This window comes from Barbus barbus (genome assembly GCF_936440315.1).
Source record: "Barbus barbus genome assembly, chromosome: 4".
In the NCBI taxonomy this organism is placed as follows: Eukaryota; Metazoa; Chordata; class Actinopteri; order Cypriniformes; family Cyprinidae; genus Barbus; species Barbus barbus.
Genome location: NC_136732.1, coordinates 35,898,559 through 35,916,030, shown reverse-complemented (window position 1 = coordinate 35,916,030; position 17,472 = coordinate 35,898,559). Strand labels below are relative to the sequence as shown.

The window sequence follows — 17,472 nt, the reverse complement described above, 5'->3', positions numbered from 1 at the left end:
GTTACTACTGTTTTACAGTAGTACAATAAATTATAGCATAGCAGTGACTATGGACACTACTTAAAATGAGCTTATTACACAACAAGTGATTCTCAGTAAATCAGAAAACTAACAACCTAAGACTGGTTTAAGCTGTTTGGTGGAACTGGGATGAGAGGGAAAAAGTGTAACCTGTGTTATATAGCAGGAAGCATCATTGTGTAAACTTTAGTTTTGTTTTTAATTGAGTTGCAACCTTTAAGCATTGCTATATATTTTAAATTAATCTGGAGGTATTAAGGGGATACTTTACCGAAAAAAGAAAATTGACATTGTCACAAGTTACGTTCAATTACTTTTTTGGATAAACATTCCCCAAATCCCAATATTAGTTTTAAAAACAGCAGGCTAGACTACCTTTCCTCAAAAAGCATGCATCCTGAAAGCGGAAAAACAAGAGCAACAGCAGACAGATTTCAACCATTTATTCAGATGGTCTTATGTGAAGTGAGTTCTTACATAAAACTTTCAGCGAGAAAAACGGTACAGGGGAACATAAAAAGGGAGAGTTTCTTGTTTTGTTGGAATGGCGGTGCCACGGCCTAAGGTGCATGTCCGTTCCAATCTCCAGATCAGAAGAGAAGACATCCAAATTACATGGCAAACAGGATGAGGAACGCCACCATCAGACAGAACAGACCCATGGCCTCAGACAAAGCGAAGCCCAAAATGGCATAGGAAAAGAGCTGCTGTTTCAGGGAGGGATTCCTGTAAACGAAAAAAAAAAAAAAAAAAAGCACCTTAAGCACAAGCTACATGTATAACAGATAAACCAAGTTTAAGAGGCTAATTACCTGGCATAGCCAATAATGAGGCTGCCGAAGACTGTCCCGATTCCTGCTCCTGATCCGGCCACACCCACCGTGGCAGCACCAGCACCAATGAACTTGGCCGCTGTGTCGATATCTCTGGATACAGCGCTGGTCTGGAACCCCCGGGTTACATTAAGAAGGCTCGCTTCACTGACTGGCAACAGAGCAGCCTGAGACGGAGGGCAACAAATTTAAGTATGTGCAAGAGAAGCTGCAAGTCACATGGAAGGCACTTTATTGTTTTTACCCGTTCAGTTCTTGCTTCAGGTCTGTTGAACACCACTGAAACAGGCCGGGCCAAAACCCTGGATCCTCCACGGACCTGAGGGTAGAAAAAAATAAATTAAGAATGAGAACTACATGAATGTCAATATGATATGCATTGATTTTCAATGAACAAACCTGAACAGAAAGCATGTTTCAGATTCAAATATTTTGTGTGTGTGAGTGCAAGGATCACATTGATATTAATGTTATCAACTTTAACAACCTTAAACCAATGCACTTGCAGAGAAGAAGAAAAGAATGTGTGGGCATTTCTTTACTGCTCTAGCTCCTTTCCTAATCTAGCTTCTAAAACTTAACAAGCCTTTAAATGCATGATTATAAATGTGGTTATAACTAATATTAATGCAGACAATCACTTCCATGGAAGTAGCTCATAACTCAATGTTCCTCTAAAAAGACATGGCATTAAGGTCATTTTCTGAGACGGTCAATGGAGTGTGACTGTATTTGAGACTGAATACATACCACAGCAGGTGAGGTGACAAACTTAGCACATGCGTACATGTTTGAAGCCTGTGGAGAAGAAAGATGTTAGACGGGAGAAAGAAAAGCACTAGTGTCATACGCAGCATGGCATGAAATTTAGTGTTCATTTACCCCTGGTTTCACAGACCAGGCTTAAGCCTAGTCCTAGACTAAAATGTAAGTCTGAGCTGTTTCAACTGAAATAAACTTGCACTGACTGATTTTAAAACACGTCAGTGCCTTTGTTTTGTCTCAAGATGCACAACAGTAATGTTTTTTTTCTAAGGCACGTTTATAAAAATTGCTTAAATGTCTTAATTGAACTATGATCTAATCCTGGCTTAGTCCAAGACCTGTCTGTGAAACCAGGCCTTAATGTTCTATACACAGTGATATTTATTTATGGAAAGTAACAGACAGGAGAGGTTTGTGCCCTAAAGACTTCGTTACAACTCAGCAACTGAAGAGACCTCCAATTTAAGACTAAGCCATTCAGAGAAAGCAGATGAGATTAAATAGGAGCTCCTTAATTTCGTCCGCATCCAAACCAAAAGACCCTTTATATGCATACAGACCATCTGTTTAGATCTGCATGGATGTGCGAACATCCATCCAAAGGATGCAAGACAGCTTCAGCCCAAGAGCACGTCTCCTGTAGGTGAGTGGTCAAACATGGCAGCATAGAGGTCATGGGCTGGGTGTTTGACGACGGTAATACAAGTTCTTACCCACAATAAAATGCACAGATTGGAGGGACAGTTTAAGCCATCAAATCTGAGGTTATTAGACCGAGCCTGTTAAATAGTCCACATTGTGACACCAGCAGCAAATAAACTCTGTATTCAATATATAGATTACTTAATTTCGCCTCTCATGCAACTTCTCTTAATTACATGTTGGCTATTCATAGTTACCTAGATTACCTATTTTGACTTCTTTCAGGTCACTGTATGGTTAACCTTTTGAACACCTAAGAATAAGCCCCATGGTAGTTTCAAAATATATTAAGTACGAAAGGACATTAATAATCCTTCCTAAAATGACTAATTTTAAACTTCAGGTGTGGGACTTGCCTGGAAACTGCTCAGGAGGACAGGCTGGAGAGTGAAGGTCACCAATAGCTTTGACTGGCACTTTATTGAAACTTAAACGCATATAGACGGTTTTACAACATGAAACAGACATTTAGAGCTGCGCTTCATTGTAGTATAAAAATGCATGCAATTGCATGGTTTGGGCGCAGCGCTAGGTTACAGGATCTTGAGGCCCAGCGCGAGACAAGTGTCACGAGCAATGGGTGAATAAATCCTCCGTGCATTTAAAAAGCAAAATAAATCTAGAAGCTAAGGAGCATTTGTGTTATTCACCGGATGCTCGACGTGTCAGGGTCCTAAAATGTAATCTCAAACGGATTAATTCATTCATTCCCATGAAATGACTTTGACAAGCGGCTAGCGGAGCTTTAGCAACGCGCTTCTCTGATTGGCGCTGTAGTTATCTGAACCGGATCAACATCTTCCGCACGCTTTCACAGCTTTAAAAAAGCAAAGGTGCCCGTTATGTATCTTTAGACGAATGCAGAGAAAACCTCACTCACCTATTAGATACTGCACACAAGGCTCGGGGTAACAGGGACAAGCTTGCAGCTAGAGGCAACGAGTACGCCGTGAAAACTATCACCTTGTCCTTTATAAGCTTCGGAACTACGTCCTCGTTTGTGATTGGGCAGAGGGTCACGTTCGCCTCCGCTGATTGGCTACAAGGTATGTCAATACACACAACATACCCAATCATGTGCGTTGTCAAGAAGGCGTCCTCTCGTTGATTGGTTTAAATGATTTAAGGAAGAACGCCGGGAAAGTCATGAATCGCATCCCGTGTCGCCTGTTTCTATTGGCTGCTCTGGGTGGAAATCCCGCCTTGTAGATTTATTTTATAAATTGCAGTTTTTAGAAGAAAGAGCATACAAGGGTAATAAATTACATCAAAACAAATACAATAATAAACGAAAACAAAAAACAAACAAACAAAAAAACAACAACAAGCACATCACATGTCCATAAACAAGTACAAATTATTCAAAGAGTATATTTAAGGCTTTAAAATAATTAAAAATAAGCTTTATTTCTTATTTATTTCAACGTGTACAGTCAGGCAGTGACCAATTATTATTTTAAAATGAGTAAAAAAAAAAATTTCACTTTCCATTTACATTTGTGAATAATATTTTTTCCATAGCCTATATAACGAGGAAATTCAACAGTATACTCATAAAAATATAAAACATCATTTTCTTTGAGTTGCAATTCAATATTCGTACTTTGTTTAACAAAAAATAAAATAAAAATAAAAATCACAAAATACAATCATAAAATAAATGGAGAATACTCTCATTTTCCTCTACAGAAAACGCACTTCAAGTCAATGTCTTTTCAAAATGTTGCAATTACCTGTTTTAAAGGATAAATACGATGAGCAATCTTAAAAGATGCCTCTCTAATTTTATTTGTTGTACAAAAACGTATGGAGATCTAAAAGGTCTCTTTAAATGACGCAGTATGGATGTGCGCATGCTCAGTAGCGCCAGGCCTATCCCTGCTAGCCTTAACCGAGGACGGGGTGACGCAAAACTCTGTTCCACACTCCGGAGCAGAAGCAGGTGGTAATGCACCCAGCCGCCGATAAAAACCAAATAGTCGAAGAAGAAGAACTGAATTGCAATAGCTGCTGGAAATCTCTAGAGGGCGAGCTGTGCATTCTTCTCAGGGAAACTGAGAGTATATCAGGGGAGAGCGGGGATAACTTGGGGGGATTTTTACTTATGTAAAAGTACAGAAGTGCTTGCTTTAAAAGTACTTAAGTACCAAAAGTAAATTTCCTTTTTTTAAGTCAATGCACTGTTTTTTTTATTGTTGTACCTAATACTTGCAATACCTCTGAAGCAACTTACAATACATTACACCTACTGAATAGACTAACTAGCTTGTAGTATCTTTGGAATAAAGAGCTTTTAGAATGTAAAAACACCTATGGGGGGGAAAAAAACAAAACAAACAAATATATATATAGTAATTAACACCCCGACCCACCCCCACAAAAGCAGTGTGTGCACACATCTATGTGTAGCCATTCATCCACATTTGAACAGAGTGGACAGTGAAATCCTGTAAATAAAGGCCCGGTTTCACAGACAGGGTTTAGCCTAAACCAGGATTAGACCATTGTTCAATTAAGACATTTATGCACTTTTATAAGTGTGCCTTAGAAAAAACATTACTGGTGTGCATCTTGAGACAAAACAAAGGCACTGATATATTTTAAGATCAGTCAGAGCAAGTTTCTTTCATTTGAAAGAGCTCAGATTTAGATTTTAGTCTGGGATTAGGTTTAAGACTTATCTGTGAAACCTGGGGAAAGAGTGATAAGGAAGAAAAAAAATCATACCTGCTTTAAAACGGAGCAACACAACTGTAGCTCTATAACTTTACAACAGCAACACTGCTTTAACAAAAAAGCAAAACAGCAAGACTTTTGACATCAAAACAAACATTTCAAAAATGCTGTATAACTGCTGTGGTACTTTAATGTCACACACAGAACAGTCTGTGCAGTGCTGCTTCAAGTCCGACAACTATTCCCCCGGTTTCACAGACTAGGCTTAAGTTAGTCCCAGACTGTTTGAGCTGTCTCAACTGAAAATATCTCTTAAAATAGGTCAGTGTCATTGTTCTGTGTCAAGATGCACACCTGAAATGTTTTCTTCCAAGGCATTTTTGTAAAAGTTGCTTAAATATCTTAATTTAACTAAGGCCTAGTCCTGGCTTAAGCTAAACCCCGTTTGTGAAACCGGGCCATTGTGTGGCTTATAGGTAACATTTTCACGTGCACAATTTAGCAAAATCAGACAATATTCTGTTTTATATACCACATTATTAACTTTTTATTATTTAATTGTTGTTAATAAATATCGCATTTGCAACTGGTCAGTGTTCACAAAAATCCTGGGAAATCACTCTACGTAACCCTACAAGAGTGATTACTGATAAACTGTCGGAAAAAAAAGAAAGTTACGTTTTGGACAAGGAAAAAAAATCACCCACTGACTTTCAAAGCTGCTAACGACTTTCTACTTCGAGGACCTTGATAGAAATGTAGTGAGAAGTACAATATTTGTCTTTCAAATGTAGTGAAAGTCATAAGCTTCCAGAGAAAATAATACTCAAGTAAAGTCCAGATACTCAAAAAGTGTATTTAAGTACAATACTCAAGTAAATGTACTTAGTTACTGTCCGCCTCTGGAACTAATGTAATCTAGGCAATATAAAAAAACATCTGCAAACTCTATGCACAATCCTTTAGGAAAGATTTAAGATTACACAAACAAAGCAAGAAAGACAAACAAGTATATATGGAAAATGCTTATTTTACAACAAAATAATAATATGTCATATAATAATTTAATATGAATTGTTAGTTAATTAGAGTGGCTAATATTTATTTAGTCATTTAGCAGACGCTTTTATCCAAAGCGACTTACAAATGAGGACATAAGAAGCAATCAAAACCAACAAAAGAGCAACAACGTGCAAGTGCTATTACAAGTCTTGGCTAGCCTAACGCAGTACAGATAATTATTATTATTTATTTATTTATTTTTTTTAATAAAAAGACATAGATAAAATAAAATTAGAATAGAGGGTGCTAGAGTTAGAGGGTCAAGTAAAGATGGAACAGATGAGTTTTTAGCCGTTTCTTGAAGATGGGTAAGGATTCGGCTGCTCGGATTGAGTTGGGCAGGTCATTCCACCAGATGGGAACAGTTCATGAAAAAGTCTGTGAAAGTGTTTTTGTGCGTCTTTGGGATGGTATAATAATGCGTCGTTCACTTGAAGAACGCAAGCTTCTAGAGGGCACATAAGTCTGAAGTAATGAATTTAGGTAAAGGGGTGCAGAGCAAGTGGTGGTTCTGCAGGCAAACATTAATGCCTTGAATTTAATGCGAGCAGCTATTGGTAGCCAGTGCAAATTGATGAACAGAGGCGTGACGTGATAATATATGCTCTGTGTTTTCATCATTTTCAGCAGAGCACGCACTGGCCTACAGGAGAAGGTTTTATATTCATACAGGTAGGAACAATGCAGATTCGTTTGTAATATTGCTATCAGCTGCTTAAATATGTTCCAATAACGTTTTGCTAACGTTCACATCAAGTTATGAAAACGTTATTATTTCAGAATGTTCTCTGTCTGAACATTCAAAAAAGCGTCCAGTTTAAAAAAAAATGTTTTTAGGTTTTCTTGGTTATGCAGACATTAAGAACACATTTCATTTGATAGTTTTGCAAACATTATGGAAATGTTATTTTTGATTGTTCTCTGAACAATCTGAAACGAGTAGCCTAGTTACATGAAAAAAATATTAACGAGCATCCAACTGAAACATTTCAGGGAATTTTTTTTTTTTCCAAAAATGATGTCTAAATAAAGCTGTTGTTTTTTTTGCTAATGTTTTGAGAACATGATTAAAGATCAGATAACACCGAATGAACTTACTTCAAAGGTCACAACTTTGAGGGAACCTTGCCAGAACATTAGCCGAAGTTTTGAGAACTTGTTAGCTGGGGATGGATGTATTGTAAATAACATTAACTTCTAACAACTGTGAAACATTTAAAAATAAAATAAATATTTGCATTTTAGCGATATTCACTCAAAATCTACTTAATAACTTGGAGAGGCTCCAATTAATTAAACAATAGGCTACATTTTATGTGTAATTTTATATATGTTCTGTTACATGAATGTATTCTATAACAGTTCGCTGAGAAAGATTCAAATATAAGCTGGTTATGCCCTCTAAATGTGCCGTTTGTGTCTTATTCCATTCATGTGATGTGCAGTATATCTGACAGCTTCTTTTAGTGGTTGAGACTTGCATACCTTTGTCTGCTGTGAACTTCACCTTTCTCTATATAAGTTTCCTTTATACTCACCTGTGTGTCTATATCATTTTAACTGCCTGTCTGAACAAGACCTTTTATGGATTATGGGCATGATAAATCTAATCGAAATCTTCCCTCTTTATACCCCTAAACCCCAAGTTGGAAAAGAAAATAAAAAATATTCTCCTAACTCTTTTCATCTGGTGCCTGTATCTATGTATGAAATCACAGTACGAAGCTCCAAAGACTGAATTGTGAATTTTTGGAAACCTGCTTTCAGAAACATGTTTATGCATTTGAGCTGATTTATGTTGATGGATGAATGACTGACTGATGAGAATGAATATGTGTTTTATTAGCCTATTTAATATATAAATCATTAATGCATAGGCTGTTCATGCATATTTTGTGCATATAAAAAGCAAATTTTTGTTTTACTGCTGTCATTCATTTCAGTTGGCAGGTTATACCAATTTTTTCCAGATTCTCTTTATATACGCCTGTTTGTTCTTTAAAATATTAATAACTGGAATAGCCCTGGATAATACTATCTCACAATGTAGCCCTTGTGTCACTGATTAAACAGAAAATGAAGCAGAACACATCCTTCAAGTAAATGTGTTTCACTGCACAATAATTCATCTAAAGCTTCCACAGATTTTTAGCATACTTTGAAGAAATTAGATACAGTCTGCAATTCATCAAAGGTGTACAGCATGAGATAAAATGAAAGATTGAAAGAATTGAAACCCCTTTAATGTTGTAAATGAGTAATTCATTTTTCCTGTTGAAATAAACTGGAAATTGAATTTGAAGCAATAAATATATTTTGTATTTTCTGTATATTCCAGAATCAGACCCTTTCTAAGAGTTTAGACGCTCTCTCTCAGCAGGAGGTAGATTTGATAAGTTTTACAGATGACAGGGGCAATAAATTACGGGTCTTTACAAGCTAAAACTGGCGAGGTTTTCCACAAAGAGCCGCAACTGAAGCACAGACGTGGAGTTACGTTCAAGATCTGCCACTGGGCACATTCAGAGTGATATCCGTAGTAATCGTAATTACACACTTCACATATGTCAAGTGCTTTATCAACAAACATAGCAATGACTTCACCTATAGACACATTTCAGAAATGGAAAAAAAGTCCTATAATATTATATTATATTATATTTGATTATATTTAAGTTTATATATTGCATTAAGCTTTTTCCTAAATAAAAAGAATTGGCTAAAAATAATTGTTATTGCACAAAAATAATTTATTGAAGTATTGTCTGAAATAAAATAATCATGAAGAATCTCTAATCTCTGACCAGTTTTTAAAAATCATAATGAAACATTAAATACAAAATATAACATTGTGCAAGCATTTTTAAAAATAAAAAACTTAATTTTACTTTTCATCTCTAATTTGAAAAACAACAACAACAACAACTTTTACATACTTTTGCATCCTCTTGCAGATCACTATGTCTGGAAGTTTGAAAATATTTGTAATGCTTTTATTTTTTGATATAATTATGATTTTTTTCCTTATTTCTGCCAGTAAGGGGCGCCACTGTAATACCCTATTATTTCTGAGTAAATTTGCAATAGGCTTAAAAAAGGAAAGCACCATGGAGGCCTAAACATCTCCAAGTGATATTTCTATTTTTTAGTACCGGAAGGTACTAAATCCCTGTTTTTTATCACTCTGGATAAAAACATTAATCAAGGTTTCGGTGCTTATTTGATAAGATTAATGATAGCAGTAATGCAAAAAATTAATGATCGTGTACACCGCATGTCAATGAGTTTGCATATGACTACATTTTTGTGCATCTGTTTATAAATGACTGACAGCTGACACTAACAGGACATTCCGGTGAACCAAAAGGTGTGCCAGCTTGGGGTGTCAGATTCCCTTCAGCCCACCCTGACAGTAATTCATATGGAGCTGCGGAGTTTAAGAGGCTCTTGCGGACCACTTTTGTTGAAAAGGAACTGGAGCAGCATGAAATACTTATCATACGAAGAGTATTCCTATTTTATGGCATACTTATTTTTTATCATAATTATAAAAATGTTCGTATGCATCATCTTGAACAAGATGGATATCAAGACTGAATCACATATGATAAATGACTTATTTGAATATAAAACATAAACAGGACCATTCAAATGCAGAATGGCTAATATAAGAAGAAGAACCTTTTTGGTTTCCCAAACAATCTTTCAGTAAACAAATGGGCTGCGCATACACACACACACACACTTTTACACAGAAATTGAGGGTGAAAATAGGTTTATAGGCTGACTGTAGATATGTATTCATACACAATCTTAAGTTTTTTTAAAAATACAAGCATACACACATACATGCACACAAAAGACACCAATGCAAAGAAACACACACCTACAGTTCATTTTAATTGCATTGTTTAATTAAATATTCATTCAACTGTCTATTTAATGAAATACATTTACGGTGTTGCTATGGCACACTAAAGACAATAGTGTCACTTTACTGTTAAAAATAAAATGATTCAAGCTGAAATTACCTGTTGTTCTCTTTTTATATTAACACATTTTAACATTTTGAATGTTGTGCCGTGGCTCAAGAAGTTACCTGCTGATACTCTAACTCTCATAATTTCAAAACTTTTATACTTTTTCACATTTAAAAAAATGTAAATATATTTAAGAGACCCATGATAATTTCTAAGAATATCATTAGATCTCATGCATAGCTTATGGCATTGTAAGTCATTTACCAAAACGTGGCCCATTTTAGCTGACTTCACCCTACTATGTATATAACTTTAAGTATATAGATTTAATTTTATGTGATACAATTTTTTTTTTTTTTTTACCTATTTCACCATATGTTAGTTTTCCTTTTAGAGAAACTTTCTTAAAATTTAGGCTATATAACTACATGAGAAGTGAAACTGAATGAATTTTTGTTCGATTAATTATTGTTTTAATTTATCTTTAAAATAACTGTATGTTGTTTTACCTGTCAGACTTTTTTTTAAAGTCAAGCGAAAAAAATGGCCAAAACAGGTTTTACACTTACAGTCAAGATTTAAACTATGAAAACAAGTCTTAAGGCTTTTTGAAAACTTAGGTTTTTAATTTTCTAAAATCCTTAAAATAAGATAAATATACTAAATGCAAAAATGCTTGGGATAAAGACCCACTCTGTGAATATGAACATGTGCATTTGCTATAACTCACATCTCAGTTAAGAAATTTATTACATGAGGGGGCATCAGTAGTTACAGTTGAACACTTGGGCAGTGAGAAATTTGCACTCTAAGGTCAAAGGTCAAATTTTTCATGATATCACACTTGGTAAGCACAAGGCACAGATGAATTGTGGTCGTCATAGAAACAAGATGTTGTTGGCACAATGGAGTGGGTGGTGCTACAGGTGTGTGGTTAATGTACACAGTATGTCACACCCATGAAAAACAGTTTTGTTTTGTTTTTACTGAAAAGTAAAAGCAGTGTTATACCTGCCTGAGACACCTCGTATATTGAAATCATTATTTTTGTGAATTATAATTAACTGTGACAGTTATTGGACTTTTCACACGTTTCAATTTTGTGCTAATCTATGACCAGCACTAGTTAGTACTTTTACACTCAATCGTTTGTCACATAAATTGCAAAACTGGTCACAAATCTGCTGCAAATGCTACTTCACACCACGCTCTACGTTCTGCCTCTTACACGATCCTCTCCGTATCCTCTGACTGATGGCAGTGTAAAATCAATAAGCTCTTAACAGGCCAGCTAGGCTTATTTCCAAGCCTCAACCTTGACAAACGAGGCAGTGTGCTAATTGATACGCACAGCCCTCACAATGTTCTCTGCGTACCACTATGTGTGAACCATCCTTTAACACGGATGGTGAGCATGTAGGGTTGATCACTACATCTGCTGCATTGAGCCAGCTCTTAACACATCAAATCATGTCCACGAATCATCTTCATGGGACAAACTGTCGATACTGAAGATAGTATATGGGAGGCAGATCATTATGACAGAGTAGATAGTCATGGAGAGATGCTTGGGGTAATTTTAGCACAAGTCTCAGCTAGTCACGTGAATCTTATACTGTAAAACGTGCATGTCACGTGACAAAGGAATTGTGACTGAGAGGATTGTGCTAAGGTTTTATAAAAAAAAATCACCATTCATTCAAACACCAGTCATTTTTGTTCCTTGACTTAATTTATATATATATATATCAATTCAATTCTTTTTTAAACTTCCATTTGCCAGTTTAACAGCTCTAATTTTTTTAGATTTTTTAAATTTTTTTCTATAATGCCTGATGAGGTTAAAGAACACCTGACAAGAGATCAGAGACCATTCCTTCATCCAGAATCTCTCCAGATCCTTTAGATTCCCAGCTCCATGTTGGTGCTTCTTCTCTTCAGTTCACCTCACTCATTTTCTACAGGGTTCAGGTCAGAGGACTGGAATGGCCAGCAGAAGCTTGGTTTTGTGCTCAGTGACCCATTTTTGTGTTGTTTTTGAAGTTTGTGTTTGGATTATTGTCCGGTTGGAAGATCCAAACATGGCCCATTATAAGATTTCTAACAGAGTCAGTCACTTGTTGATTTTTTATCTGTTGGTATTTGATAGAATCCATGATGCCATGTGTCTAAACAAGATGTCCAGGACCTCCAGCAGAAATATAGGCCCACAACATCAAAAATACAGCAGTATATTTCATTGTACACATGGGGTACTTTTTATCCCTGTGTTCACCAAACCCATCTTGAGTGTTTGCTGCTAAAAAGCTCATTTTTTAGTTTCATCTGACCATAGAAGCCAGTCCCATTTGAAGTTCCAGTCGTGTCTGACAACTGAATATGCTGGAGTTTGTTTTTGGATGAGTGAGGAGAATTTTTCTTGAAACCCTCCCAAACAACATGTGCTGATGTAGGTGCTGTTTGACAATTATTTTTTGAGGTTTTCTGACCCTGAAACTCTACTATTTTCTGCAATTCTCCAGCTGTGGTCCTTGGAGAGTCTTTATCCACTCAAACTCTCCTTCTCACCGTGCATTAGGACGATATAGACTCTTCCAGGCAGTTTTGTAACATTTTCTGTTGATTGGAAATTCTTAATTATTGCCCTGATGGTGGAAATGGGGATTTTCACTGCTCTAGCTCTTTTCTTAAAGCCATTTCACTAATCTGCACATCAGAAATATATTCTTTGGTTTTTCTCATTGTGATGGATGATTAAGGGAATTTGGGCTTTGTTTTCCCTCCTATTTATATTTCTGTGAAATAGGAAGCCATGGCCGTATAATTTCATGTTCATAATCACCCCTGGAGTGCTCAAAATTGTGAATATGAATGGGAATATACTTCAGAGATATTTTAAGAATTTCTAGGGGTGCCAATAATTGTGTCCAACGTGTATTTGAGAAAAACATTGATTTCATAATGATATTTCCCCCATAATTTTAAATTGTCATTATCCAATGAAAGGTTAGATTTTTGTGCATTTTTTAAATAAAAGATCAAAAGGATTAACAATGCAGATTAATTGTTACAGCCTTCTTTGATCATATTTACCAAGTGTGCCGATATTTTTGGCTATGACTGTATATGCATGTATGTGTGTGTGCGCGCGTGTGTGTATGTATATATATATATATATATATATATATATATATATATATATATATATATACACACACACACACACAGTGCCTTGCGAAAGTATTCATACCCCTTCATTTTTTTCACATTTTGTTATGTTGCAGCCTTATGTTAAACTGCTTTAAATAACTTTTTCCCCCACATCAATCTACACTCCATACATCATATTGACAAAGCAAAAACAGAATTGTCACAACTTCGTAAATTTATTAAAAATAAAAAACTGAAATAAGTATATTGCATAAGTATTCATACACTTAACTAAATATTTAGCTGAAGTATCTTTACAGCCTCAAGTCTTTTTTGTTTGATGGGACAAGCTTTTCTCATTTGGCAATTATCTGCTATTCTTCTCCTCACCTCTTCACGTCTCAAGCTATTTCAGTTTGGATGGGGGCAGATGCACATTTTCTGGTTTCTCCAGAAATATTTGTTTGGCTTCAAGCCCAGGCTGTGGCTGGGCCACTCAAGGACATTCACAGCGTTGTCTATAAGCCACTCTTGCTGTGTGCTCAGGGTCATTGTCCTGTTGTAAGGTGAAGCTTCTGCCCAGTCTGAGGTTCTGATTGCTCTGGACTGGGTTTTCATTAAGGCTGCACTTCTGCCTCACAACGGTGAGCTGGACAACCAAAGCAGCAACCGCTGCATGGCTGGATATCACCTCAATGGCCACAACACCATCTACCACCATGATAATAATGTCACTCATCATTGCAACAACATGGAGGTGTCACCAGAAAATGGCCTCCATTTTCAAGCATCTGGACAACATCAGCAGCACAATAACAACAGTCAGCAAACTCCAAACAGTAACCTCTTTGGCGTCCACCACAGTCAGGAGATGAACAGCAGCTCCCAGGGTCAGAACTGTCCGTGGAAAAAACGCAAGGAGATTCTGCTGGTATGATCTTTGATAATTAAACTACTCTATAGGTGATTACCCAGTAAAGAGAACTTGGAAGTGATGATGATTCCTTTTTTTTCCAGGCTTGTCCAATGAACATGCATCCTTACTCAGACCCCAACAAAACACCACAGGAAATCTGGGAAGACTTCTCTCTTAGCTTCACCCCAGCGGTCAGAGAGGTGGTGGAGTTTGCCAAAGGACATCTCTCAGGACATTCACAGCGTTGTCTATAAGCCACTCTTGCTGTGTGCTCAGGGTCATTGTCCTGTTGTAAGGTGAAGCTTCTGCCCAGTCTGAGGTTCTGATTGCTCTGGACTGGGTTTTCATTAAGGCTATCTCAATATTTTTTGTGCATTGAGCTTTTCTTCTATTCTGATGAATCCTTCAGTCCCTGCTGCTGAGAAACAGCCCCATAGCATGAGGCTGCTACCAGCGCACTTTACTTTTGGGATGGTACTCTGCAAGTGATGAGCAGAGCTGGTTTCCTTCAAACATGATGCTTAGAACTGAGGTTCAGACCAGATAATCTTGTTTCTCAGAGTCTGAGAGTCTTTTAGGTGCTTTTTTGTAAATTCCAAGTGTGTTTTCTTTTGTCTTCACTGAGGAGAGGATTGAGTTTGGCCACACCGCCATAAAGCCCAGATTGGTGGAGTGTCGCAGTGATGTTTGTCCTTCTGTAGATTTTTCCTATCTTCACATATGATCATGGAGCTCAACTAGAGTGACCATCAGTTTCTTCGTCACCACTCTAACCAAAGCCCTTCTCCATCAACTGCTCAGTTTTGCCAGGAGGCCAGCTCTAAGAAGAATCCTGGTTGTTTCAAACTTCTTCCATTAAGGGTAACAGAGACTTCATGCTTCTGTGACCCATCAATGAAGCAGAATTTTTTTCTGAACTCTTCCCCAGATGTGTGGCTTGACACAAACCAGTTTCTGAGCTCTACAGACTGTTCTTTTGACCCCAGGGCTTGGTTTTTGCTCTGATATGCATTATCAGCTGTTGGACCTTTTATTAAGACGTGTGTGCCTTTCCAAATCATACCCATTCAATTGAATTTGCAACAGGTTACCTTCACTAGTAACACTAATAACTAGTAACACCTACAAGCAATATGAATGTTTCTGAGCTAAATTCCAACTGTCCCAGATAAGGGTATGAGTACTTATGCAATGGAATCATTTAGTTTTTTTATTTTTAATAAATTTGCAAAGATGTTAAAAACCTTTTTTTTTTTTTTTTTTGCTTTAATTATAGTGTATGGAATGCAGATTAATGTGGAAAAGTGTATGGAATGTAGATTAATGTGGAAAAAAGTAATTTAAAGCAGTTTAACATAAGGCAGCAACACAAAACGGGGAAAAAATTAAGGGGTATGAATACTTTCGCAAGGCACTATATATATATATATATATATATAGCACACACATATATGTATGTGTGTGCTGTCTGTTTATATTTATTATGTATAAACACACACATGCATGTATATATTTCAGAAAAATATGTTATATAATACTGTATGTATTCAAAAATGTATGTAAAAAATGAGAGCAAATTTCACTTGAATCATTTTACATACTGGTTGTGCGAAATTCAGAGTTTGTCAACTTTTAGTTCATGGGTGTGACCACAGGAAGTTGAATTGGAATTCTTGAATTGGAATCTTCAATCGTTAACATCTATAATTCTGTCGTTAGTTAAAAATTACAATTACATGAATTTATTCATTTCTGCTACCTTACACAGTCAAATTTAAATAGCAATTCTGCATCTTGTTTGCTACCTTAATTCTAATTCACATTTTAAAAATCTGTTCAAACATTTTAATTGGAATTTAAAAGGCGTTCTCAGTTCAGAATGGCACACTGATAAAGAGTCAGCATCTCAGGTGTCTGCACTTTGTGATACCAAAAAGTGCTTAAATTTTCCCAGTTTGTGAATGAAGAGGGCTTTATATGCCTAGAAAAAGAATGAAAGTGTAGTACTTCCACACAGATGTGGGATACATTACCTCTTATTTGTTGAACTTGCTGCAAGAGAAGCGTACACACAGATTTGTTTTTCTATATTTATGATGACAGTTGTTCTGTTGTTATATCTCTCTTATAGATAACAGTACAGACATTGACTAGCTCTGAGTGTGTGTGTGTCTGTGTTTTTTTTTTGGCTTTAGAGAAAAAAACACCCTTTTGAGCCCACAGACCAGCTGCTCATTTCTGGCCAGAGAGGGAGAGAAAAAAAGAGACAGATGGGGGAGGGAAACACTTGGTTACAGCTTCTTGTAAATAAGACTCATCCCGTCCTTTTGATGTTACACATACACACACGGACATCTGAACATTAGATACACTCACTAGCATGAACGAATATCTAATGCAGGACTCATGTGACACAGGTTTGTTGGGCGTCCAGCAGCTTCAAACCACCCAACTGCTGCGTTCAGAAAATATTTAGCCACTCCATAACAGCACAATAACAATAATAAACAAAAACCACATAATCAATAGAACAAATGCCTTGATTCTCTCCACAACCATCCCCCACAAACCTTTTCTCACAGACATCAGCTTCATCCCTGTCAGCGCAGTGAGCAAGTGCTTTCCCGAGGAACTGCTGCTGTTTTTTTAATGGGTTGAGAGGGATGTGAAGAGCCCGAGCAGTCATTCAAAGTATTATTACACTCCTGGGCTGCGTGCTGCCTGCTTGGCCCCCTTGCAGAGGTCGTGGAAGATGGATGGCTCGCTGGAGCAGCAATTAATAATGTTTTTACAAGAGCAATGGAGGTGTGCGTGAGCCACGGACGGATTGGGCAGAGTATTGAAATCTGCAGGTGAATTGATTGGCCCTTCGGAGTTCCTGTAGAAATCATTTGGATTAATTGAAAGCACTGGGAAGGAGGAGGGAAGGTGCGGGCCGCGTATTGATTTATAGGTCTCACTCAGAAGAAGAAGAAGATGAGAAAATGGCCACCTTGCTCCTGGAGACAAGATGAGGTGGTTTCAAGCTGGCTGTCGTTCAACATTCATTGGTCTATTGTTAGCATGGGAACTCATTTATCGCCACTGGATGGAGATACAAGTATTTCATCAAGTATTGCTATCAGTGTATGGTCCACTTAAATAAGGTGGGGCCAGTGTTGACCAGATGTACCATCATCTGGTCAACACTGCAGCTCCGGGTGTGTGGTCACGGTGTGTGTGTGTGTTCACTGCTGTGTGTGTGCACGTTGGATGGGTTAAATGCAGAGCACGAATTCCGAGTATGGGTCACCATTCTTGGCAGTATGTCACTTCACTCATAACAGAGCTTTTTTTGAACAATTTTTAGTTAGTTACTCAATACTGC

The 17,472-nt window shown here is 37.0% G+C and overlaps 1 protein-coding gene across 2 annotated transcripts; it reads right to left on the bottom strand.

Annotated features, from left to right (window-relative positions):
• Nucleotides 1-449: 449 nt before the first annotated feature.
• On the bottom strand, nt 450-3,315 carry LOC306868905 (ATP synthase F(0) complex subunit C2, mitochondrial-like). Of its 2 annotated transcripts, none has more exons than XM_079415370.1 (5): nt 3,202-3,315; nt 1,605-1,652; nt 1,099-1,173; nt 834-1,021; nt 450-747 (listed from the first exon to the last, which is right to left on the bottom strand). In XM_079415370.1, the coding sequence occupies exons 2-5, from the start codon at nt 1,641-1,643 to the stop codon at nt 633-635; spliced, it is 417 nt and encodes a 138-aa protein (XP_079271496.1). In that variant the 5' UTR covers nt 1,644-1,652; nt 3,202-3,315; the 3' UTR covers nt 450-632. The 2 variants fall into 2 exon arrangements, with proteins under 2 accessions (XP_079271496.1, XP_079271497.1); XM_079415371.1 differs by lacking the exon at nt 3,202-3,315 and adding an exon at nt 2,678-3,104.
• Between the last annotated feature and the right edge of the window lie 14,157 nt (nt 3,316-17,472).